This window comes from Epinephelus lanceolatus, chromosome 21 (genome assembly GCF_041903045.1).
Source record: "Epinephelus lanceolatus isolate andai-2023 chromosome 21, ASM4190304v1, whole genome shotgun sequence".
Taxonomy (NCBI): domain Eukaryota; kingdom Metazoa; phylum Chordata; class Actinopteri; order Perciformes; family Serranidae; genus Epinephelus; species Epinephelus lanceolatus.
In genome coordinates, this window is record NC_135754.1 from 16915841 (window position 1) to 16940756 (window position 24916).

Genomic DNA, 24916 nt, shown 5'->3' on the forward strand with positions numbered 1-24916 from the left:
CATCTTTACATTTGGAGTTGGAAAAAGCTGCGGTGTAACTTTGAATAGTAATTAAAAGGCAGGCCGATTATTTATTTATTTATTTTTGTATAATATTGTAGTTGTAGCAACAGTGTTCCTTTTGTATTCAAATCCGAACTTACAAATTTCATCAAAGTATGAATGTTGCAGTGCCAAAATGCTGTTTTCCAAAGCCTTTCTAAAAACATTTTCCCACATGACCTGACGGAGGTTTCTGCAGGATGACATTTCTACATATAAACCACTCCTCGCCCGCTTAATGTTCGTGACTGAACCAAGCCTTCTACTTCCAAATTTGCTAACCTGGAAAAGAATGCAGATGGAGTCGACCCCATTGTAAGATTTCATATTTTATACAAATTATTTTGGTGACTGATTACTACCTGGCAACAATGAACACAGGAAAAGTCAAGAAATGGAGAATAAACAGTAACCTAGACACATTTAAATTAAAAAATGTGAGCAATACTGGTAATTAAATCAAAACACATCCTTTCCCTGAAGGACCAGTCCAAAAAACTACATATACAAACAACATGTTTTAGTGTGACACCAGGGTGATTGATCAGTCCACTGGTCAGTCCACTGACCAACCAACATGTCTCAGTCTTTTCCTGGTGGGCTTCATGCCTTTGTTAGATGGTGGTGGGTTCAGGAGAGCAGCTGGATAACTTCTCTGGCTCTGTGCGCCCTCTGCTGGACATCCTTGTCCTCTGGTGCTTGTCCCGACTCTTCAACCAGAGCTAAGGCCTTCTGCACTGTGGTGTCTTTGGCTGCTCCGCGCAGCCCCTCCAAGTACTCGAGCAGCACGGAGAACTTCTCATCTGGAATCTGAAATAGAGTTTGTTGAATTAATGTGTTGCTTGAATTCTGTTGTCTGTTTATATTTATTTTTATAAATAATGTTTTTTTATTTAGTTTATGTGTGCAAGTCAGGGAATATCAGACAAACTGGAATTTGTTATTCTAATAAGATATCTCAAAGTTTCTAAAGTTTCATATGTCATGTTTTTGCTTCCCAGTAGCTGTGGCCCCCCCAGCGGAATAATGTGTCATGCCACACCACAGAAACTCCTCAGGAAAGGATCCAAGGAACATGACAATGAGCTGAAGGCGTCAACCTGGTCTCCAAATTCCCCAGATCCCCATCTGATCAAACATCTGTGGGACATGTTGGTACCCCACCTCACAACCCACGGGACTCAAAAGATCTAAAGCTAACGCCCTGGTGCCAGACACCAAGGGACACCCTCCAGAGATCCTGTGTCCATGCCCTAACAGGCCAGAGCCAAGTCCGGTCCAAGGAGCACCCACCGTGGATTGGGGGTACCAGCACGTCCCTCAAATGTTCGATCAGATTGGGATCTGGGGTATTTGGTCATCAGGTCAACACCTTGAGCTCTTTGTCCTGTTCCTCGGGTCATTCCTGAGTAGTTTTTGCGATGTGGCATGGTGCACTGTCCTGCTAGAAGGCCACTACCATCGATACGTTCCATTGCCATGAGGGGGTTTATTTTCTATTCTTCATGGCTATTCACTTCACCCACGAGTGGTTTTAATGTTTTGCCTGATCGGTGTATATGTCATGTTACTCTGTTTTGTCTTTTTGCACAATATTTTGGTATATTTAGATTACTTCTCTATATTAATACAGACAAACACTGAGTATCATTACTGAATCATATCAGTCTGGTGTACACTGTTGTCAAATTCAGCAAATATTTCCTCATGGTCTGCTAGCTGTGTATGCACTGGGAAAAAAACACAGTGGCTATGTAAATAGGAAACAAATTGGTTCGGGCCGAGGAACATAACAATATTGTGTCTGCTTGTGCACAGGATAGGGGAAAGGCTATGGATGAAAGAAGAGAAAGGCAGTGGGAGCAAGAGGCATAAATAAATAGTAGTAGTTATTTGTATCTTAATGTAGTATTCAATAAACATAGTAAACAGTAGTATATTGTGTAATTATAAACGGCAGCACAAGAGAGCATCTTTAAATAAATTTAAGGGCAGTTCATAAATATTAATACACTGGAACCAATTTTTATAAATTTACCTTTTTGTTCCTCAAAAGCGTCAACCACGCTATATTTACAAAATGCTACTAAAAACAGACTTGTCATTATACTCTATGACTGGAGATAAGAGAGTGGGTGTAACTCACAAACTAATCAGACAGGAAGACATCACTCTGAGGTCAACACCTCCTCACTGTGAACATCGGCAAAGAAAAATCCCCCATCATCATCATCATCACAGAGTGCTCACACTGATTCATTTTACCTGTTGGGGGTCAAACATGTGCTGCAGTAACCACGTCTGCCTCGTCTTCTGGAACTTCCACTCTGTGCGGTTGTCGGCCCAGCTGCACAGACGAAACCAGAGCACGTTGAAATTACAAGAAAGGGGTTTATTTTTTTCATACTGCAGTTTGTTGTCTGTAGTAGTATACTAGCTTGCTTCAAAGTGTTTGCTGCATTCAGTCCTCCTACACATAACAAGGGACAGGACCTAGACCTTGAAAAGATCTAATGTCGCACTTTGGTAACATAAGAGAGAGATTAGGGGAAAAAAAGTCAAAATCAAAGCAGTTGAGGAGATATACTGAATGTCAGTCCCTAATATGGGTCAATGTCAAACACACTGCATCACACACTTCCCACAGCGCAACTTGATAAGCTCTTTCATCAGACCCTCAAACTCAACGCCCCAGGTTTGCAACACAGGCTTTCTGTTTCAAATCTACCACAAGGGCTATTTTTCTCACACTTCACAAAGATCCTTAAGAGCCACAGAAGATATTTTACACAAGTCCTCATTATGACTAGTATACTGAAATTTATGTGTACAATGTATGGGATTTCCTCTTCAGATCTAATTCAATTCACTCACCAAACTCACCACCACAAACAACACCCTCAAAAATTACCCAAGACTAAAAGCAACACCTCTCTGACACATATTCAACACATGTAACCGACATAACCAAGGCTGTGTTTGCTGTGAGGACTGTACTGAATTGCATTATATTGTTCAGTTGTTCCTGATTTCGTGTAATGGTGCTACAAAATGTTACTGAGGAAGTATGTCATATTTTACTATCAGCAACAGGTTTAAAAAGGTAGTTTGTGAACCACTTGTGGTCAACTGGATCCATATCATGGCACAAGGGAATACTTCAACTCCCAAATGATGATTTATATATCAATTATTCACTCCAAGTTGCCGTGAATTCGTAAAGCAAACTTTGTTTTTCTCGCATTCCTCAGCCATGAATGAAGCATCTAAAAATAGTTAACATTCACCATAAATTGAAGTTAAAGTGGGCCTCGTTTAACAGCAGCAAAACTAAATTTAAACATTGGTTTACAAACTCCTCAGAACTTATGCAGTCTCATTTATCCAGTTGGATGTAAGGTACTTCCCAAAAATATGCATTTTTGCTGGAGCTTTAGTGTTTACATCTAAACTCAAAAGTGAAACATATCTGTGCTCTCCTCAAAGCCAGACTCAGCTGACAGTAATTTTATCTCGCTGAGCACAAGAGCTGCTGGTCTACCACCACCTCCATCAGTTAGTTTTGCTTTGCTGAGTCCGAACTGACCCTATAAAACACCAAAGTCACACAATACCAGAAAGAAGAAGAAGAAAGCAGCTCCTGTTTTCTGCAAGGTAAAATTACTGTTTTTTTCCAATGGAGTCTGGCTTTAAAGAGGGCATCGCTAAGTTTCAGTTTCAGTTATGTTTTAGTAAACACATGTTTGGAAAGTACTGAGAATACCACTGGATACATAGGACTTGGGTTACACTGCATGAGTTGTGTGAGAGTTTGTAAACCGATGTTTTGATGTAGACATGGACCCCATTGACTTCAATTCATCAAGACTTTTTTCCAGTTTTTGGATTCTTTGTTCAGCGTAAAGACATGTGAGAAAGAATGTTTTTTTCACAAATTCAACATAACCCGGGGTGAGTAACTTATACACAAATTATCTTTTGGGGAGTGAAGTATTCCTTTAATTAATATCCACGTGCTTTGGACGTGTCGTTTCTTCTCTTAGACATGATGACATCATAGGCAAGTGACAACCTGTCCTGTACTACATGAGAGTGGCTCTTACCAGGTGAGATAGTCTAAGGCCTGCTGAGGTGCAATGGGTCCAGATGCTTCAGGTTTCTTTTCAGTCTCTCCCTCTGCTTTGAGCCTCTTCTTCTCCTCCTTTTTCAGGATCTTCTTCATCTTCCTCTCCAGGACCCGCTTCTCCTCGGGGCTTAGGTCCTCCTCTCCCTCCACCTCGTCTGTCCTCCCCAGACGATGGGGTGGATCTGATTTCTGTCACACCAAAGCAAAACAAAGGCTCATGGGAGTTATCTACATTAACAGGCCTTCCTTTGTAGACCCTTATCATTTTCTGCGTTCATGTAAAGCCATTTACAAAACATCCCTAAATAACTCACGCTGAGAGTGATCGAATGATAAGAAAAATGTTGAAACAATGATTTAGTTTTGTGTAATGAACAGCCACTTCCTGCCGGTTTTCAGTAGTTTATAGTTTTCCTGGTCAGTGCAGAGCTAATGCTAGATGCCTCATGCATCTAGAGTTTAATTTCTACAGTAAAATGTAACATAAATGTGACATTTTGTTGCGCTGCAGCATACAGATGAGACAGCTAAAGCACTTTTTGAGTTTAGATCACTTCCTGTTGCACTGCAGCTCTGAGGGACGTTTCCTGAATCTACAGCTTTATGAGGTCAGCATCACACGCATTTATAGTGTGTGGTGAAGTTTACCGTGGTGCGCAACATGCCTTCGGAGTTGCATTCAAAACAGTTGCTCTGAACCACAGCACAAGTGTGCATGATTTAAAAATAACCACCTGTCAAGTCAGTTTTTTGGCCAATCACACAGAGGAGCCACAAAACAAAGCAGCTGTTGTGTGAGTGAATTTTGAATCGAAAACAGAAATTGTGTTGCAGTTTCATGACGGAGAAACAGATATTTTACTTAGTAACAGGGTGAAACTGAGTATCTAGCTCCCCATTTGTCTGCAGAATAATTGAAGCTCTGCAAAAGACTTGTTTAAACTTTTTCTGAGGAGAAATAAAGAACCAAATTAAAGTCATTTTGCAGCAGCAGTAGGCAGTTACCACAGCACAACTTAAAGACTGCATTTAACTCTCTGGGGAAGTTAAACAAGGGACACAGTATGCTCTGATTTAACGGTGCTCTGTCTGCAGGGTGATGAAGTAGAAAAAAAAAAAAGAGGGAGGGGAGGGAAAGATTTTGATCACGTGGCCACGAAGTCACTCTGAAAGTATGCTGGCGGGGTATTGCCCACAGAAATACAGAAAGTGCTTCACAGTGAGCGGCTGTGTCCATGCGACGAGCATCATTTTAGGAGCTTTGGGTCGATCGGCAGCGTCAGGGCTGGTGGATACACAACAAGAGAGGAGCGGGTGACGAAAGCAAAAATGGTAAGTGGAAACATGTGTTTTCACTGAGCAGGCAGTTCCTCAAAGAGGAACAGACAAAGACTGGCCAACGGGGACATGCGGTCGTAGAAAATACTTTAGAAAGAAAACATTATTACATATCTAGTCAGCACTGCATGCATTTTAGGGATCTATAATAATGACTTCAAGCTAACTTAAAATTTCAGCCCAACTTTGAGTTAATTCAAGAAGGAAATGCACATATGTTGAAAGAGTATGTTCCTGTGGAAAACCCAAGTAAATGATTCACAGGCTGAGTGACAGTAAACACAGTTTGAAATGTATAAAACACAGCTGATAAATGTGTTTAACTACTCAAATATGGTTGTTCCTTAGCGCACTAAAAGAGCAACCAATGTACAGACAGCAGGTGATTAACAATTGCACCCACATTATCTGAACTCTGCTGATAGTTCACCACATTCAGATGGGAGGAAATGTTTGACTAACAGTTGAGGGTGATGCTGAGGAGGACAGGATGTCATCAGTATTTGTTTTCTCTTTTCACTTCCAGCATACTCAAAACGTGGACTTGCTCACCACTGAGATGAGCACCACGCCTCCATTTACCGACAGTCCCACCGTCGTGGGCAACGCCACCACCGCTGCCATCAAAATGGACAACTCCACCTCTGCATTCTCCCCTCAAAACAAGTTAGATGAAATCTCAGCCAATGACATCACCTCCAGGGCGAACTACTTCTACAGTTTCTTCGCTGGGCTTGGCTTCATCGCCGGGTGCTTCCTGATCTACAGCTTCATCCAGACCTACAGAGCCCAGAGGCGGCTGGCCTGGCTCGACTGCCTGCTCTGGGCATTTTGTGGCCTCCAGCTGCTGCTCCTGCTCCTCTCTCTGCACATTGTGGCCTACAGACCTCATTACCTGCTCGCAACAGGTTTGGGCTGTGCTGCTCTCTCCTTTACCATCAACACGGCCTGTCTCTGCGGTCTGCTGGTCTTAGTGCTGATGGCTTACGTGCTAACACTGGATCCACCGTCCCACGCCCTGCTGAGGAAGCCTTGGGTCTGTGCGGCTCTGGTGATCCTGACTTCTATCTTGATTTCTCTGCTCCTGGCCGGGCTTCGTGGACCCCGAGATGGTCTACAGGAAAAAGGCAGGTGCTTTATGGATCCAGTCCAAGCTGGTGTGTCTTACGCAGCTGCTAGGTTGTGCCTGGCTTTTTTGATTCCCTACATCCTCCAAATGGGACTTCTGATAGGTGGCTGTGTCCGGCAGTGGAAATCTAAAGGACGTTTCCTCTCCGGCTCCGAGGAGGGTCCTGTGTTCCTGGCAGTGACCGTGGTCATGTTCATCTGCCAGTTCTTCTACAGTGTGGCGCTGGTGAGAGGAGCACAACTGGCACAACGAGAGGAGGGGCTGACCCATCACGAGCGTGCGTTTCTGAGCGTGGCTGAGTTTGTACTGTTCTCAGGGAGCAGCGGCAGCCTCCTACTCGTGCTGCTCCTGCACAGGCCATGTCGAGAGAGTCTCCACGGGGTGTTCAGGCAGCTGAGGGACTGCTGTCAAAGCCCAGGGCGCACGCAGCCCAACAGGAACATCATAGCTCCCCATATTGAGATCACAGACACCCTGCAGGATATTGAGTCATAGAGGACAAAGACTCTCTCATCTGTGAGCACAAAACTCCTCTGATGCATCGAAATAAAGACTTTTGAAACTTGACGTATTAAACATAATATTAATCTAACTTTTAAAATACTTTCTATTTCTCTAAAGTGACAATTTAAATGCTTTTCCGTGCATGTATTTCTCCTTTATTTTATTGTACATTTTAATTTTGCAAAAATAAATGTTGTGCTGTACGTATTCAGAATTGTGCTACATGTACAGTCCTTATTGTAACTGTTGCAATACTAACTTATAGAGTTGTTAAAAATCAACAACCATGAATAAGACAATTAAAAAAGGACGTACTGTCGGTAGTGGCTGCAATCTCACATCTTTTGAACCTGCTCTCACAGAACAGACTCTGTTTTGCATAAACACAATTTGCACAAAAGCCCATTTAGACAAAATGCCTGGAAAACTTCTGCGACTCCCAGAACGCCACATAGGAAACATTTAGTCAGGGAAAAATAAAAGTCAGATCCTAAGCTGAGGGCCAACAGTGTCAGTATTTTCCAAGAAATTATTTTAAAGCTGTTAAACTAAACAAGCCAGACAGGCGACACTTTAAACTCCTTTCAAGAAACTGATGGGCACCAGTTCTAGGAATAACTGACCTGCATGGATCACACATTACATCAGTGCCAGCAGAGTGGCACTAAACCAGGGACCAGTAGGAAAATTAAAACAGGAACTGGATTGCACAAGATGTTGGCGTCGTGTAAAATGTCAGACCTGATTCACACTGTGTGAAATCATAGCAGAAGTTGATGCATTACAGCGTTAACATCAAATTTATCTACAGTCTCGAAAAGGCGCCTGTAAAGTAAAACAAAAAGCACAGTAAAGGGTGGTGCTAAAGTCTGAAGAAAAAAAAAGGCTGAAGTGAGGCTATCATTGTCTGACCATGTTGTTTTGTGTAAATACATTGTTTGTCAGTCTTTGCTTTAATTCCCCCGAGTCCCATATTTATATATTTGAACATTCTACAATCATAGTCGTGTTTATGCTTCAGTGCTGACAAGTTGGTTCGTGTCCTAACTGGACAAAATCTTTTATGCAATAAAATAAGCCCATACAAAAATACATAGGGGGTGTACAATGTGATGACTTCACCACACACCATATAGTAGTTGTTGAGGTATTTCAGTCTTGACCACACTGGCTGACCAGAGCGATGCGCTAGCAGAGTAAAAAGCCAATTTCCTATTTGAATGCTCTATTCCATTTTTAAAAGTATGTACACAATGTGTCAAATAGGGGTGGACGATATGGCCTATAAATAATACTGCACCATTTTCAGACTACATCCTGCTATACAATATATATCATCAGATTTTAAAAATGTCCTCTAAACCACTGCAGATTGCTAAAATACTAAACTATTAAATAAACTGTTACAATAAAGTTTAATAAAGTACAATAAAGGTCAATTAAGTACTGAATATAAAAAGCTTTAACAAAGTACTGTTATAATACAGTTAAAGACTATATTGCTAATAAACTGAAGTGAAGCCATGACGAAAAACTTAATTGGATGAAAAACTATGAATCGTGTCTGTGTGCACGCCTGCATTGTGTGTTTGTGTTTCTTGCTGTAAGTGGTGGGCGGCACCACAACACTTTACTGTGACACCTGCTTTCAAAGTCACCACCACACAGACGGGAAAGATTAGGAAGACCGCAATGCAGTGCAAGAAAACTCAGGTAGGTTTTTTCATATGAATTATAAAATTATTTATATCAAAGCAAACCGACTTTAATTGTCTTGTAGTTTTCAGATTTAAAAAAAGAATTTCTGGGCATTTTATGTCTTTGTTATTTAAATGACAGCAGAGAGAAAGATAAAACAGGGTCAGTGGCTGGTCGTTTATGCTTGGTGTCTTACAACCCCAGACTACCAGACCACTTTACTCAGAGTGTCTACAGGTTACGACAGTTAAATTGAATGCTTTTTAGGTCCTGTTTAAGACACAATTTAACCAAATTTAGGACAGATTTTTGGACAAATCATGTAAACATGCCAGGCAAGTAGTATATATGTGGTCTTGTGCAGAGGTACGTGTTTATATATAGGAATATGGTTATTAGAGTAAGTTAAGTAAATCTAAATGTTGCCCTCATTTTCACAAAATGAAATTAAAAGATTGATAAATGACATTAAATAAAATGTGTGTAGTTAACCCCTCACAAATTCAAATGTAAGACTATTTAATGTCTTTTAAGACATTATTGTTATAAGATTGAATTCAAGACATAGTAAAACTTTAAAGGACGTGTAGACACCCTGCTACTACTGTGATTTTGTATCAAAGAAGAAAACTGCATCAAATCTGACGTTTTCCTCGAGAGAAACAGCCACAGCAGAGCTATAAGACAATGATAAATATATAGTTATAAACATAGTTTTGTAACTGATCATGTTTGCCAAAAATTGCCCAAAATTATTTCCAAAGTGAGCATCAACCAGAGGAGGGACCAAGTTATTGTTTAGTAAGTTACAAGTCTCAAGTCTTTGCACTCAAGTCTAAGTCCTAAACTTTGAATTTCGAGTGCCAAACAAGTCACAATGTCCTCTTCACCAAATATAACTGCCATTGCAACAACAGAATAATATTAAATATAAACATATTCAATTTACAAAAATCTTAAATGCTTTTAAAATGTTTTATTTGTTTAAACAGGTCTGTTGGAAGTAGTTGCATCTCCATCTATAATTTTTCATCTGCATATTTTGCGTACTGAAATTCAGTTTGTGTAGACTACCGCATAGTTTTTGTACGCTAACAAAATTATCTTTGGTATAATTTTTTTCCCAACTGCCGCTAATTCACGCAACATTGGTTCTTTATGGTTCTCTCCTGCAACTTGATTGGATGCTGTCGGATTGCTTCAAACAAAGTGGATCTGTGGAACTAAGTCTTGACTTACTAGTGATGAATAGCGTTAATGTTAGTTGATTCAGGAAATGAATTGATTGGTGACACACTTGTAAATTAAAATACTTTTAAATCTTTAGGTTTGGGGGAAGGTATCAAGTGTTTTAAAGTCAAAAGGCTCCTGTCCAAGTGATGTCACGAGTCATTGGTGTTAAAGTTTCAATTTTTTTGGGATTTTGTCGAGTCTAAAGTCATCGAATTTGTGACTCGAGTCTCACTCAAGTCCAAGACATATAAATAGAGTTCACACCCGTGGCATCAACTAATGTTTAGTATATAAAAAGTGTTGTCAATTTTTCTGCCATTGAATGATAATGTACAGAGATGTTTTTGCCTCCTGAGAGTCTATTTATTCACTAAATCTATGTATTGAAAAGATGAAAACTTGCTGTTAACTTGCTACATTTCTCCTCTCTGTCTATAACAAAAAGTGGGAATTAGTATATATCCAAGATGACCACAGCACAGAAAGAGCAACAGATGAGACCACAGTCTTCACTGGAGCAAAACCCTTGGAAAACTAAACACTATGGCAACTTGATGGGAAGCTACTGCTAAAACAATATCAACACAAAAAGAGTAATATGGACAGGACCATGTACGTGGACTACAAAGTCTTCACTGTTCAGCCAAATGACACAGAGGCAGTCGTCTCTGATATTCTGCAGGAAGCTTCAGAGAGTCATCAGCTTTATATCATCAGCCTCTTCCTCTCCAGCATCTACATTATATTCCTGTTCCCCGTGGGCTTCATCGGGAACATCCTCATCTTAGTGGTCAACCTGCACCACAAGGGCCGCTTAACAGCCCCAGACCTGTACTTTGTGAACCTGGCCGTGGCCGACCTCACTCTCGTGGCCGACTCTCTGATCGAGGTGTTCAACCTGAAGCAGGGCTACTATGACAAGCCCCACCTCTGCACCTTCATGAACCTTTTCCAGCAGGCCAACATGTACAGCAGCGTCTTCTTCTTATCCTGGATGAGCTTCGACAGGTTTGTTGCAATGACTGGCCTCATGGGTCGCAGCATGCCGCGCGCACGCCTCAGCTGCTGCCTCATCTGGGTGTCCTCGTCTTTGCTCACCGTGCTTCCTTTTGCCATAGCTCAAAGCCAGCATGCTGGAGAACTCCACTTCTGCTTTGCCAACGTGACCCAGATTCAGTGGCTGGAGGTGATGCTGGGTTTCTTGCTGCCTTTCTGCATCTTGGGTCTGTGCTACTGGAGAATAGCACAGGTGCTCCGGAGGAGCCAGAGGGGACAAGATGGCCCCCAGCAGAGGCCTCGCAGGCAGAAGGCTCTGCGGATGATCTCAGCAGCTGTGTTAGTCTTCTTCCTCTGCTGGCTCCCGGAGAACGTGTTTGTAAGCGTTCACCTTCTAAGAGGTGACTCAGACAGCAGCACACTGTGGCAGGACTACCCCCTCATGGGTCATGCTGTCAGGCTGGCGGCCTTTTCTAACAGCTGTCTGAACCCACTCATCTACAGCTTCCTTGGGGAGACCTTTCGGGTTAAACTGAGGCTCCTTCTCCAGGAGAGGAGCAGATGGGCCAAGCTGCACAGGTCAGCCACCGGGAAATCGTTCTATGTACAAGCTGCAAACACATGTGGCAAAGCCAGTCCACACACTTAAGCTCTAACATTCTTCCACCAACTGTTCCGTTCCCCCGAAACAAAGACCAACTGCATACAGTGGGCCACAATGATAACAGATGACATCATGTCTGTGCCATCAGTGTAAAGACATCATTAATGGACACTGTAAAAGCAAGGACTCAAACTGTTGAGGAAACACTTGTTTAATCTGTTTTTAAAAGGATAGTTTGGATGTTTGGAGCTGGGGTGTTACAAGTACTTATCTATAGTCAGTTACCTACAGCAGGCAGCATTCGGTGCACCCCTCATTTGGAGAAGCAGACAGGAGCACCAACATGGAAGCTACGCAATGCACTGCTGTGAACAGGGTCAGCGTCAAAACATATTTTACCCGCCTAACAAAATCTATATCAGTTGAAGTGTACGCTGTATTGAGAATATTTTCACCACTTTACCTTGATGTGGAGAGCCTACTCCGACGGGAGACTTCTTCTTAAATTAAATGTCATCTTTTTAAGACCTTTTTATTGCAACTTGGAATGTAACATCAGTCCTATTTTGCCATTTAAAGTAATTTAGTAATAAAAACTCAACTGTAAGAATAAAATGTCAAGTCCTCCTTACTTGGCCTCCAAAACATACCTTTTACCTGGTGTAAATCATGTTTTTCAGCACCTTTACACAACTTGTTTTGAAGACTGGGTTGTTACGAACACATGTAAAGAATTGTCTGTTTGGAGCAACACAAATCAGCCGTCAGGGTTCACCTGAGTTCTCACAGAAACCAGTAACTGTGTATATTTTTAAAGGAAACAAAGGGAAAAGGCTTACCTCAGTTTGTGTTGCCATCTGCTCTGTCATGTGTTTCTTTTTGTGTTTCTTATGCTTTTTCTGTTTTGTATCATCTCCTGTGATCGTCACATGAGGACTCTGTACTGGCGCCTCCTGAATTAAATAAAACAAACATTATTTATTATGTTTTTTTGAGCAATTCCAGGTTGTGTCATCAAAAACAGGTGTACACACAGGGGACTGTACTACTCACCTCTATCTTTTTCCTTTTCTTCTTTACTTTAGTGTCCATCATTTCTTCCACATGAACCTCATTGACATTTGGGCTCAGTGTCTTTCTTTTAGGCGGTTTTGACACAGATTTGTCTTTAGCCATGAGATTATTTAGTCCTACAAACAGACACATGTGCACGTTATATAACAGCAGATATACATACTGTACATAGTGTGCGTAGTGGCTTGTTAAATGGACAATAACAGACTGAAAAGAATAGGGGCTTTTGCATGCTTCATTTGAATGTACTCAACATTTCATGACACAGAGAAACAGAAGAACATACTGACCTCAATTACAACTGAATGTTCAACACATGTAAACAGTTTTCACGGCCCAAAACACAAATGTTACTCTGGTTCATATGTTTCTACGGCGGCCACATAGAATATTTTGACCGCTAAAACATAATCATGGACCAAACATGTATCTTTGCACACTGCTCTTATGTACAAATGAACTTACTTGAACTGAGAAAAATCGTGTAGACCTCCGTAAAGCACACATCCAGCATGGGAACTCAACCAGGAAGTGATGTCGCCCAGATGAAGCGTGATTGGATGGTTATCTCTCTCTGGTTTGTGATTGGTTGACGAATGTGACTGCTTCAATGACCCTCGGTGAGAAAAGCTCTGGAACTTTCAGCAGCAGTGGTATTGTTTCCATCATATATGATATACTATATAAAGGGTGAACAAAAATGAAGATGGCTCGGGAATTCACAGAGGTTCTGAAATATGTTTCAGACGATAAATTCAACAACACCACAGCATTAAAACAGTAGAAAACAGTGAATTTAATACAAGGTATCTTTATATTATATTATTATATTATATTATTACATACATACATTATACTATTATTATTGTTAAAACATTAGCTGGTACTGAGGACTGAAATTACACCAGATACTATGGAGTCTTGTGAGCTTCTTAAAAGCCAAAACGGGATGTGACAGTGAGGTTCAGAGTTAAATCTTGAGCTTCACTTTAAGGTTCATTTAGTAGCAAAAAGAAAATGGATATTTCAACACCTACATTTCTATAAAAACTGTGCAAACTACTAAGGGACTGTGCTTAACTTGTCAGAAGGGGGAGAGTGGCTTGGGTGTGACTTTATTTGTTTGTTTGTTTGTTCACTGAGACTATCTGACTAGGTGACTGGTGATAATGCGGGACATCGACCATTAAAAATAATTGAATAAATGATAACAATAATAATAATAATAATAACAATAACAATAATAATAATAATAACAATAATAATAATAATAATAATAATAATAATAATAATAATAATAATAATAATAACAGAATAATAACCAAAACAAACAGTTAATTTCTTAAGCAAAATGCAAATCCTCCCTAAAAATGATGTGTTGAATGACTGTCAGAAATGTGAAAATTTCACAAAAATTCTGGTTTAAAAATTGTGATTATTGGCAATTTCTAAAGAAAACATGGCTTTTGAACCCACTAACAGGATTTGGGGTTCAGAGGGTATTTGATATAAATACAACCAAACCATTTAAAGTTGTATGTCCCTTCCATGGGCAAAAAAAACCCCAAAAAACATGAGTCCCGCCCCAGTGCTTAAAAATGATTTGACATGTCTCCCCTATTTTGCATCTCTCCCCCTCATAAATAACGAACAGTCCCTAATTAAGATCATGTAATATAATCAGAAGCGTTACAAAATGTCAAACGATACCATATTGTTTTCTTTCCCCACTACAAATCATCACATATCGACTATTCTAGCAAATGAATAAATATTTTAAAACTTTTGGTCCTATATCATGTCAATAATAAAACATAAAATACAAAAATAATATTTTTAAACAGAAAAAAATCCTGTTTAGTGGTTTCATATCACCTTTACATAAAAGTGGAACGGTCCGCGCCTGCGTTCAACTGCGGCACCGGAAGGTATTCAGTGTTGCACAACGCTGTGTTACATGACCTAACCAAGGTGCGTTTGATAAGTAAAACCCTCAGTTTCTCTGTTCTAAGATGACCAGTTGTCCAAGATGTTTCCAGCAGCAGGACGAGTCTTCAGCGGTCTGACACGAGTTGCTTTCAGTCGAGGGACATTTGTTTACAACGTTTCACCGACCGTTGGGTGAGTCACTGCTCACGTTATGTTTGTGAATGTGAAACCATGCTGGCTCTGTGATCATCGTGAGGTTCAATGACAAAGGTCTTAAGTGTAATAATTGTTCCAACCACCGCTGCAGCCTGTTAGCAAAAATGTTGCTTTCATAATGTTGAGACAGTTTGATGGCTGTTAACCACACATACTGACCACAGTGATACAAGTAAGGTGTCACACAGTTTGATATTCAGTCATGGACAGTTCTGTTTGTAGAGTACTTTCACCATTCATGTCAATATTTGGTCAGCACACCACCCTTTTATGTCCTCTCCTGGTGGACAGATAACTACCACATTGGCTTAAAATACAACACAGGATACACTAAAGTTAGTTCCATACAAGCTCAGGACCTGGTGACACATTTTTGAGTTGGTCTACTGACAGTGACCCAGTGACCTCTGTATCAGTTTTAATAAAAGGTATTCAGGATACAGCATATTACATCAGGGGTTTTTATATTAAAGAGTGATGGGAGCTGCCAGAGTCACATAGGGTTTGATTTATATTTCACTGTCAATGGAGCAGCTACAGGATTTGTCCCCAGATGGCACCATCACTGTCTACATCCTGGTCAACTACAGGAGACACAAATTAATTATTAATTATTCAGGTGAACAATGTGATAAAAATGATCAGAACTTGACCAATATCGGATGTTGAGGTCCATAGCGTTATTGATATTTTAAAGTTTATAAGTTATATTGTAGATGCATAGATATTTTTGCTAATCTGAATTTGATTATTTAAGAATTGATCAAAACATGTTCTGAGTGTGACATTTGAAAAGTGGAGACACTGTTTTTAATTTACCACATACACATCTTTGCCTTGTGTGCCGCAATTTGTCGTCACTTACAGGCTGATTAACACACAAATACATATATATCTGCCATTAGATAGTATTGATCCATATATAGGCCTGGCCGATTTATCAGTAAACCTCTACAAATGATTTTTTTCTCCCAGGTTGATCCTCTACAAATTCATCTTTTGAGTCCAATTAAGTGATTTGTCACTATCATAAATTCATTAAACATTGCATGAAAAGTGGAACAAGTCTAATAATGAAGATTAAGATTCTCTAAGTAAAAGTAACAAGAATGTTAAAGTCCTATATTTTAAACCTTACTTCAATAAAAGTTTGGAAATATTAACAGCAAAACATGTTTAAAGTTACAAAATTTAAAGTACTGGATATGAGGAAAAGCTGCCTGTGTTCATGATACATTATTACAGAAAAATATTGGGAATTTTGATTGTGTAGCATTTTACTGTTGAAGCAGGTAATTTTAAACTTAGCTGTCTGTACACTGTAGGATAGTTTAATCTAAAACAATGTATCCTATTTAAAACTTAACTTGGGGTTTTGCATCAATCATCTATATCTGTAAAGTCTCCAAAAATACAAATACTTAAAGCACAAGTATATCATTATTGTGCTCTAACACAGCACTTCAGTAAACATGTTATAACTGATGTATTTTGTGTTTCTTTGTCAGCAGACTGAACGGCGTACAGTCCCTAGCTCTGAGCTCTCAGAGGTCAGCTAAGTCCAAAGATGGTGACGAAGAGGTGAACAATGAGCCCATCAAGTTCTCCACCAGCAAAGCCAGTCACAGAACCTGGAAAGTTGACCGCTCCATGGGGAAACAGTTTGGGCGGCCCTGGTGGAAGGTCCTCCCCATCAGCCTGATATTCGGCGGCTTCATGCTGTGGTGTGCACTCAGAAGTCAGACGGACATTGACTCGCAGCTGGAGCAGCAGCTGTATGAGCATTTACCCAGTTTGCTTTCAGAAGAACAGGAGGAAGAAGTCCAAAATAAATCAAGTTAACAAATATGGGACTTGAGATGTGTATATATTTTGCTTTATATTTATTATGAAATGTTTCTGTAGTATTTCAGGCTGTGGCACCAACTCATTGCTCTGACAACACTGAAGATGTAGCGGTGAAGCCGTCCAGTGCTATGAAAACTACTTTTCTCTGCAAAAAAATGTGTCGATCATACATTGTCTTGTTAATTTTCAGTTGAGTGATCAGAACGTGAGTTAAAATGCCTTGATTGTAGGTGCTTCATCGTCTGCTGTCATTTGTACATTGTATTAATTGTACACCAAAGGAAAAATACAACCTGAAGACATGTATTTGAGCAATCAAGACGCCTGATCTTTTTCATTATATCTTAACCATTTCAGCCATAAATAAAAAGCCATAAAAAGGACAAGAATATGAGGTAGCGGAAAGTTTATTTACAGCACAACAAAAAATCCTATGACATGCACACACAGGATAAAAGGTATGGATTCTAAAATAGATTTGAAATCCTGAGAAAGGCAGTGGAATATTGTTTGTATTCAGCATTTACAGGATATGAAGCTCTAGTCTACAGTAAACAGGACAGTTGGAGAAAGTCAAGAGTGAAATGAAGTACAAAAAAGGAAAACATGCCTGAAACTACAAATGTAAAATTAGGTGGTACACATGCTGGTAATAGTTTCAAGATTTACAAAACAAACCCCAATCAATCCCACCCACACCCTCCCCATTTAAAAAGATAAAATCAATGAAACATTTATGCACGCTCTCCTCTAATTCGCCTGGCCAGCTGAATGTCCTTAGGCATGATGGTAACCCTCTTTGCGTGGATGGCGCACAGGTTGGTGTCCTCAAACAGTCCAACCAAGTAGGCCTCACTGGCTTCCTACAAGGGGGGAGGAGAATCAAAAGTTACATGTTTACACAAAGATTTGGAATAGAGTAACTTGCCAAGTAAGTGTGAATTGATGAAGTGTCATCTTACCTGCAGAGCACCAATAGCTGCACTCTGGAAACGCAGATCTGTCTTGAAATCTTGAGCGATTTCCCTCACAAGACGCTGGAAAGGCAGTTTCCTGATGAGCAGCTCAGTGGACTTCTGGTAACGACGGATCTCACGCAGAGCAACAGTTCCAGGCCTACAACAAATTAACATTACCCACTTAACACTGACCGAAACAATACATGTAGTATTACTGCCATCCAGTCGTGGTATAATTTGTAGCAACTGCACGCTGCACTCAGTATAACCTCAATAATACCATAACTGACACAGAAGCCTGTGCACTCGTTGACATGTGTACCTGTATCTGTGGGGCTTCTTCACTCCGCCGGTGGATGGCGCGCTTTTCCTTGCAGCTTTGGTGGCCAGCTGCTTCCTAGGCGCCTTTCCTCCAGTGGATTTACGAGCGGTCTGCTTGGTACGAGCCATACTTCACCTGCGGTTCTGAAAACACAACAAAAGATGACTCAACATGCGATTTAATTTCATTTAGTAACGTGTTATCCTCAATATTGTAATCCCTTTTGGATCGATTTACTGCCAGTGTACACACTGAAGCAACTTCAACATGGACACTCGGTTATGACCCACATCCTTATTAAAAACATTTCCTGATACACTTTCAATATGAACGTTAACGTTACCAGAAACTACTCAAACGTTTTGTTAGCAGCTGAATGGTCAGGGGACTCTTCTAAATATGAAGTTATTGCATAACCACGTTTGAAACGTAAGTAGTTTCGATTAAACAAAACAAGCCCCGTCTAAATCCGTGCCACCATTAAGCTCCGGGACACACACACGTTTCTTTGCTGTCCTTAGCGAGCAAATTTAAAGCTAGCCTCGACCGTTGCAAAATGGCGCCAGCTAGCTACCACTTACGCTTAATAACATTCATATAAAGACACTGTAGTCACCTAGGTCAATTTCATATGACCATACAGGTAAAGTAAACCTTATTTGTAGGTTTATATGTTATAATATTGGTTTCTTGGTAAGTAGAGTCTGTATATTATATCAAATGTAGCTAACAGTTAGCCGACTGGCTATGGCGCGCGCCGTTTTGTTTTCAAGTCACCAAAGATTACCGGTGGGCCAACCGTAGTGTAACGTTTCTAACGACCTAGAAATGAAAATACACCATATCGTTGATAACCATTAGTACCTAATGTAGAAAAATACAGTAAAAAGCGCTCACGCTCTCACGTTACCTTTTGTGTTTATTTTCCGGGAAAGTGATATCTCCTCCTTACGCGTTGGTTGACTGTTGACCGGGGGGAGAGGGAGGCGGCACTTATAGTGTGAGAGGAGTGACGTTTATGTCCCGCCCCTGAGCCAACGTGATTGGTCCAAACTGAAATCCCTGCCGGAATGTGATTAGTGGAGGAGACGAGGAGGAGCACACTGCCTCTGCATTTGAAGATGAAAAGAACAAGAAGTGCCTTCTTCTAAATGGAGGCATGTAGATGTTTTTATTCATCTATCAACCCGAAACTGCTTCTTCTTAGTCCGCTCAGTTTGGATATATCTTTTTCATTCTTAAGATTTATAGTTGATCTCTAAAGTATGAGTGCTCACTGACTTCAAATCCCTTTCTTTTCTCTAAATGGAAGAACAATGCTGCCCCACTGGACAACCGATATGCTTTGTAATTTGTAGATAGGAGTATCATAAGCTTACGTAATGGCTTGAGAAAAGCATGGTCAATAGCAGGTGATGACAAAAAGGGAATAAATTGTAGCCAAGATTAACACTAGATATCCTGTCTGGGATGCAGCTGTAGGCACACAGGGGCGTAGCACCACATTCTGGGACCCAAGCAGTCTCCATGGGCCCCCTGTTCCTCATTTTTTTGATCCATTTCTCTCACCACACCTTAAAAAAATTTTTTTTAATAAAGTCGTTTTGTTTTCGTTGGTCTTGATTCTTTCTTTCTCTTCTTTTCTGACATCCCGATCTCCCTTTTTTTGGGGAAAAACATGACAATAAATGTTAGTGCTCCAGCAGCATAAGCAGTCACTACTCCCTTTTACACTGCCTGATTAAGTTAGGAATATCACTCCATTTTTTCCGCCTTGTCGATCTGTATATAAGGTACAATCACGGAATAGGGGGACAGAGTGGTCTCGCCTTTAAGCCTCCACAGGAGGTAGTAACAATGCCAAAACAGTTTCTATATAAACAGGACAGTCTACAAGATGGAATTATGGGCAGCATAGGTGCAATGTTTTGATGACGTATTATGTGTGCGATTTACCACGGGAGATTTAAAAAGTAGCATTTAGCGGCTAACTCAGAGAAGTAGAATAGTGGCCATAAATGTTGGCAAACTGGGAAAACAATGAGATTCAGCAGCTCCTTACTCTCTGAGCAGAGGACGAGATCAGCTGCCATATAACAGGGACAGTAAATTATTGTTATTGACACGTTATTACCATTGTTATTTAGAAAGTGCTGCAGATGCATATGTTTTATGTCACACTGCAGAATGGCGCTGTTGTGTCACATGTTACGCCTATCATGCCCATTTTGAGTCCACAAAGCAGTGTATAACCACACACTGGAGCCAAATGATGCTGCTGTCATTTGGTTCTGTGTAAAAAAACAAAACAAAATAGGCAAAAAGAAAAAACTTTGTGTTGGCCCTAGAGTGCGATCTCTGTGTAAAAGGGCTACTTACTTTGCTCGAGCTGTGTTTAGTGACAGGGGTGAGAGGGATCTCAAAGAGCCTCCACTATTTTTGTACAAAATTAACTGTTTCAACTGATTCATTCAGCTAATTTTAATTTAGATAGGACACCAACTACTTAGACATAAAACATTGCAAACAAAACCAAAATTTTCAATTCCCCCTTCTGATTGGGACCCTGGGTAATCAGTCCTACTCCCACTCCCCCAACTACCCTGCTTGCACAACCTGTAGCACAAGAGCCGGCTGTTTTGAAAACTATATTTGGCTATAATCTGAAAAGCAAACAAAGAGCATGACAAAAAGCCTTAAACATGATGAAGACAATAAAAACTTATCATAGACCTGTTGTGACCCAAGGAAGTAAATCAAGTTTATTTTTTCTGGAAACTAACCAGGCATTTCACACCTCACACAGCATGAGCTGCGTTCGAGTTTCTGCATTTTCACAAATAGTTGAGAAAACCTCAAGACATTTGTGTGAAAATCTGAGTTAGTGCAGAGCACCACAAACAAATTCAACATCATGCTTCTGCTGACAATCTGTTAATATCCTTACTGCTTTCTTAGCTCATCATCTGTTTAGGCAACACTGGGACTAGTCAAGCATTAGGCAACAGACTGATGTCACAGTCTGATCCTCTGATGGCTCACAGCACCCAGCCACCAACAACCTGGTGACACATCAGCTTGTGTCATTGTCATTCACAAGATTACTCTTTCTTGTTACTCTCCAGTCATGTTATTAGCATACAGTGATTACAGCCTTTTTATACCTGCAAAAACTGGTTCACCGTTGTCTTTATAATGCTTTCACCTGCTTTTGTTTTTAGTTAAACCACCTTTTTATATTTTGTTTCTCAGGCTGACTAAGAAATTAACCCATATTTTCATATTTATTTGCACGTTTACCCGTGGTTACCTTTGTCTGTATTTACTAATTTTCTTTGACTTTGCTTATTTTTCATCTTTGGAAAACCTCACATCAGTCTGTAAGGTCTCAACCACCTGGGTCACGAGGACACCATCAAGCGGAACGACAGTAGGGGAAATATTACCAGACGGACCTATTCTTATGTGACACCGGTCCGGTGGTAAGTTTCTGAACACATTACGATATCACGGAAACCAAGAAAATATAAGTAATTTAAAAACGTGGGTTTATATTAGAGCCTGTTCCGATGAACATGTCTGTAAAGCTGAAGCGTCGAGTTGACTAGTTCAGACTAACAGACGCCTCTCAGCTGAAAACCTGCAGCACTGAAGACTCAGCATGACCGAGCAGAGGCTGCTGTTTATAGGTACATTATGACTTTATTACACATCATAAGATGAATGCATTTCCTATGGGCATTGCTGTATGCATGTGTGTGATCTATTACAGGTCATGTTTGAGGAACAGAATGTGGATTCAAATAGTTTAAGTCTGTTTGTCTGAAAAATGTCATGCCTGCATGTTTTGCATACTGCAATTTATTTTTTGTTGACCACTGTGTAGTTTTTGTACGCGATATAAATTATATTTGCTGTCATTTTTTCCAAGTAACAAAATGTTAGTTAATCATCTTTTTTTTTTTTTTTTTTACCTACAAAATTATGGTTTCAATGTATACTTCAAATACAAGCCAGAAGAAATGTAATTATCGCCTTTTTTCTCAATCCAGCAAGTGTGTCATTTTTTTGGTGTGTGTTTAATGTGTTGAAAACAAGGTAAGACAAGTGCAGGGACGGGTAAGCAGACAAAAGAGATCATACAAAGTAAGACAGAGACATACAGTAAAAATTAAGACGAAGTAACTACCTGAGGACACTGAAGAAAAACAAACAAACAAAAATACTACTCATGTTCAAACTAGTGGGTATGCAGAAAATCAGGTGAAGACGACTCCTGCAACTTGAAGTGTTTTTCTCGGGAACAAATAGTGGGAATGTGTGTTGATTCAGGAAATGAATTGATTCATGGTACGCCTTTTAAATGACTTGCAATTCTTTCTTGATTTTTGTGGAATCTAAAGTCATCAAATTTGTGACTCTATTCAGACTTGAATCCAGACTTGTGATCCTAATGTTTGTGCGTGTGTGTTCATTCAACAGATATTGAACCAAAGTCAAACAGCTCCGCTCCTGCCAACACCAGAGCTGAGAATCCCCTCTGGACTCGCAGTGACAACACCTTCAGATTTAACTTCCTCTCCGACAACTCGCCAGCACTTCAAGAGAAAACAACCCCATCAGACGGCACTGAAGCAACACCGAGCAAAATATCCTTTACAGGACAGGGCTCTGCTTTTGCCTTCAACTTTCAAATTTCTCCTGTGGAAGACATGGACACAACAGAGACTCCAGACACTTCTTCTTTAAGCGTCCAACAATGTGTCCAAGAGGAGAAGCCTTCCCCGCTGCAGGAGGCTAACTCTTCATCTGAGCCGACAGAGCAATCACAAGCAAAGAAGAAGAAGAAGAAGAAATCTGCAAAGAAAAACCCCTCAGATAGCGCAGAGACTGCGCCAGGTTCAGCTGAGGGGAGTCAAGGAGGCGAGGACGCAGAGCTGGTCAGTGTGAAATTACTTCCTGTAAAGAAATCACGGTGGGTTCCAGTTGAGTTGATGTCTCAATGTGACTGTGTGTGTTTCAGAGTGCAGAGGAGCAGCTGAACAGACAGCTGGACTGGTGCATCGAGCAGCTGGAATCAGGGATGAGGTCCCAGAAGAATACACCGAAACAGAGTATGACTTTTACCTTCAACATCACCTAACCTGTTCAAATAAAGTGTACTCTGTAGCTTTTCTAGATACAGCACACATATTGATATACTTTCTCCCCACAGAGGAGGAAGCCTCTCGTGCCCTGAAGACTCTACGAAGCTCCAAAGCTCCTCTGGCCAAGAAGAGGCAGGTGATGAGAGCCATGACTGGAGACTACAGGAAAAAAATGGAGGATGAGAAGAGCAAGCAGTACAAACTCATTCAGAGCGGTGAGAGTGATCTGAACAGTAAAACCGACTCATTAAAGAACTTTTAAGTTTAATCAACGTCCCGTAAATTGACAGATTTCTCTGATCCCAACAGAAATCGCATCGGCTCAGGTCAAAGTCGTGTCAGATTCTCCAAAGAAGTCTGTTTTCCACCGGAGAGCTGACGTCAAAAGCCATACCCCAACCACTGAGGAGAACCTGCAACAAACCAGAGCCCAGGATACTGACTTAAAAGGACAGACACAGGAACAGACATCAGCCTTTGTCTTTGCTCCATCAAAGGAGGAGTTTCGCTTCAATTTCCTACCCTGAACACACAATTCACTGCACATTATGTTGGACTGGGCCCGTGGACTGTGACTGTGAGCTGCACTGGAGATAATGGGAGATAAACAGTCACAAAAGTTGCAGTCACATACGTAAAATCTTAAAATGCTGACAGCTTATGCCATATATCTAAATAAAGATTTTGTATTTTTGTCTGGATGGTATTTGTTTTTTGAACGTGTGTATGTATGTGTCATATTATGAGAAAGTTTTCATCATCAGCAGCTACTACAGTTAATCTACAGGTGTGTGACTTCATCACAGCCTTACCATATGTTAGTGGTTCCCAATTTTGGCTTATGACCCCACAAAATGAAAGTATGTCTACTTGTGATCTGTTTTTTTAGGTTTTAGTGTGGACAGGAGTTGTGAGCTGTGGGAAGTGGGATTTTTCGCTCTTAGATTGTTTCATAAGTTTTTCAAAAATTTAATTTGAGAAAATAAAAAAGTAAACAGTAAACAGATTTATCTGCTGACCCCTCAGATTTTTGAAATCCGTTGAGCAGTCCTAACCGCCAGGAGTGCCTAAGACAAAAACAGTAAGGTTATTTAGCACTCACAAACTCAAATATTTTTCTACAGGTCAATTCAATGAGTTTATGATAACACTGGTCAGTCATTATTCTATACACAGTGCTGGGAGAGGCTCTTAGAAAACTTTGCAAGCGACTAATTAACACTGGAAGAAGTTGAACTACTGCAAACCTAACCTAGTGAGAAATCTAGTTTGATTAACTAACGCTACTTAGAAAAAGTAGTTCAAACTACTTTGTAAAAATATGATGACAAAAAACAAAATGTCATGCCTGCAAAAAATGCCACTCATTTGAGTTTATTGCAAAAAGTTCCCACTTTATCACAGGTCATACATAACTAAAATAAAATGAAATTATATAAAATACTCCATTGTTCATGGGAGACTGTAAGAAATGTCAGCTTTGGTATTGTTAACAAAGTCCATCAGTCAGACACCTGCCATCAGACACTAGAGTCCAGGTGAGGGTATTACACCAAGCAGAAGTACTCAGTTATCCAGATAACTTCCAAAACAGCATCCAGTAATCTCCAATAGTCTTTTAACATTTTTAATAAATAGTGATGACTAATAATTTTGATGACTAATTGTCACATGATGGTTGCCTGATGAGAGCATTGCCTGGACATGTCCTCACAGGCCAGGATGAGAAAGTGGGCGGGGCCAATCAAAGG

General features: G+C 40.4%; 5 protein-coding genes and 1 pseudogene across 6 annotated transcripts; 4 read left to right on the top strand and 2 right to left on the bottom strand.

The window, feature by feature from the left end:
• Positions 1–65: 65 nt before the first annotated feature.
• On the bottom strand, positions 66–13351 carry chlsn (cholesin). The gene is made up of 6 exons (XM_033610698.2): positions 13210–13351; positions 12724–12860; positions 12510–12623; positions 4146–4357; positions 2308–2389; positions 66–852 (listed from the first exon to the last, which is right to left on the bottom strand). The coding sequence occupies exons 1-6, from the start codon at positions 13256–13258 to the stop codon at positions 673–675; spliced, it is 774 nt and encodes a 257-aa protein (XP_033466589.2). The 5' UTR covers positions 13259–13351; the 3' UTR covers positions 66–672.
• On the top strand, positions 5297–7564 carry LOC117246749 (uncharacterized). The gene is made up of 2 exons (XM_033610697.2): positions 5297–5500; positions 6033–7564. Exons 1-2 carry the CDS (start codon positions 5498–5500, stop codon positions 7128–7130), a joined length of 1101 nt encoding a protein of 366 aa, XP_033466588.2. The 5' UTR covers positions 5297–5497; the 3' UTR covers positions 7131–7564.
• On the top strand, positions 10662–12212 carry LOC117247116 (G-protein coupled estrogen receptor 1 pseudogene; annotated as a pseudogene).
• A 1305-nt stretch (positions 13352–14656) lies between the features above and the next one.
• On the top strand, positions 14657–17043 carry uqcc4 (ubiquinol-cytochrome c reductase complex assembly factor 4). 2 transcript variants are annotated; one of them, XM_033611553.2, is made up of 2 exons: positions 14657–14865; positions 16398–17043. In XM_033611553.2, exons 1-2 carry the CDS (start codon positions 14774–14776, stop codon positions 16729–16731), a joined length of 426 nt encoding a protein of 141 aa, XP_033467444.2. In that variant the 5' UTR covers positions 14657–14773; the 3' UTR covers positions 16732–17043. The 2 variants fall into 2 exon arrangements, with proteins under 2 accessions (XP_033467444.2, XP_033467445.2); XM_033611554.2 differs by having other exon boundaries at positions 16401–17043.
• An 85-nt stretch (positions 17044–17128) lies between these two features.
• h3f3d (H3 histone, family 3D) lies at positions 17129–19017 on the bottom strand. The gene is made up of 4 exons (XM_033611555.2): positions 18929–19017; positions 18019–18161; positions 17700–17853; positions 17129–17600 (listed from the first exon to the last, which is right to left on the bottom strand). Exons 2-4 carry the CDS (start codon positions 18144–18146, stop codon positions 17472–17474), a joined length of 411 nt encoding a protein of 136 aa, XP_033467446.1. The 5' UTR covers positions 18147–18161; positions 18929–19017; the 3' UTR covers positions 17129–17471.
• A 2437-nt stretch (positions 19018–21454) lies between these two features.
• c21h8orf33 (chromosome 21 C8orf33 homolog) lies at positions 21455–23864 on the top strand. Its single transcript, XM_033611002.2, has 5 exons — positions 21455–21707; positions 22501–22958; positions 23042–23132; positions 23234–23380; positions 23475–23864. Exons 1-5 carry the CDS (start codon positions 21680–21682, stop codon positions 23690–23692), a joined length of 942 nt encoding a protein of 313 aa, XP_033466893.1. The 5' UTR covers positions 21455–21679; the 3' UTR covers positions 23693–23864.
• Positions 23865–24916: the final 1052 nt, after the last annotated feature.

Bases quoted from the DNA above. Each gene is read 5' to 3' on its own strand.
- h3f3d (XM_033611555.2), bottom strand. From the start codon at position 18,146: ATGGCTCGTACCAAGCAGACCGCTCGTAAATCCACTGGAGGAAAGGCG. The intron at 17,854-18,018 runs GTACACATGTCA...AATTTGTTGTAG, and splicing joins AAGAAGCCCCACAGATACAG to GCCTGGAACTGTTGCTCTGC. The intron at 17,601-17,699 runs GTAAGATGACAC...CCCCCCTTGTAG, and splicing joins CAGCTATTGGTGCTCTGCAG to GAAGCCAGTGAGGCCTACTT.
- chlsn (XM_033610698.2), bottom strand. From the start codon at position 13,258: ATGCTGGATGTGTGCTTTACGGAGGTCTACACGATTTTTCTCAGTTCA. The intron at 12,624-12,723 runs GTGAGTAGTACA...TATTTAATTCAG, and splicing joins AGAAAAGGAAAAAGATAGAG to GAGGCGCCAGTACAGAGTCC. The intron at 2,390-4,145 runs GTAAGAGCCACT...TCGTCTGTGCAG, and splicing joins GCCTTAGACTATCTCACCTG to CTGGGCCGACAACCGCACAG.
- c21h8orf33 (XM_033611002.2), top strand. From the start codon at position 21,680: ATGACCGAGCAGAGGCTGCTGTTTATAG. The intron at 22,959-23,041 runs GTCAGTGTGAAA...TGTGTGTTTCAG, and splicing joins GAGGCGAGGACGCAGAGCTG to AGTGCAGAGGAGCAGCTGAA. The intron at 23,133-23,233 runs GTATGACTTTTA...TTCTCCCCACAG, and splicing joins GAAGAATACACCGAAACAGA to AGGAGGAAGCCTCTCGTGCC.
- uqcc4 (XM_033611553.2), top strand. From the start codon at position 14,774: ATGTTTCCAGCAGCAGGACGAGTCTTCAGCGGTCTGACACGAGTTGCT. The intron at 14,866-16,397 runs GTGAGTCACTGC...TTTCTTTGTCAG, and splicing joins AACGTTTCACCGACCGTTGG to CAGACTGAACGGCGTACAGT.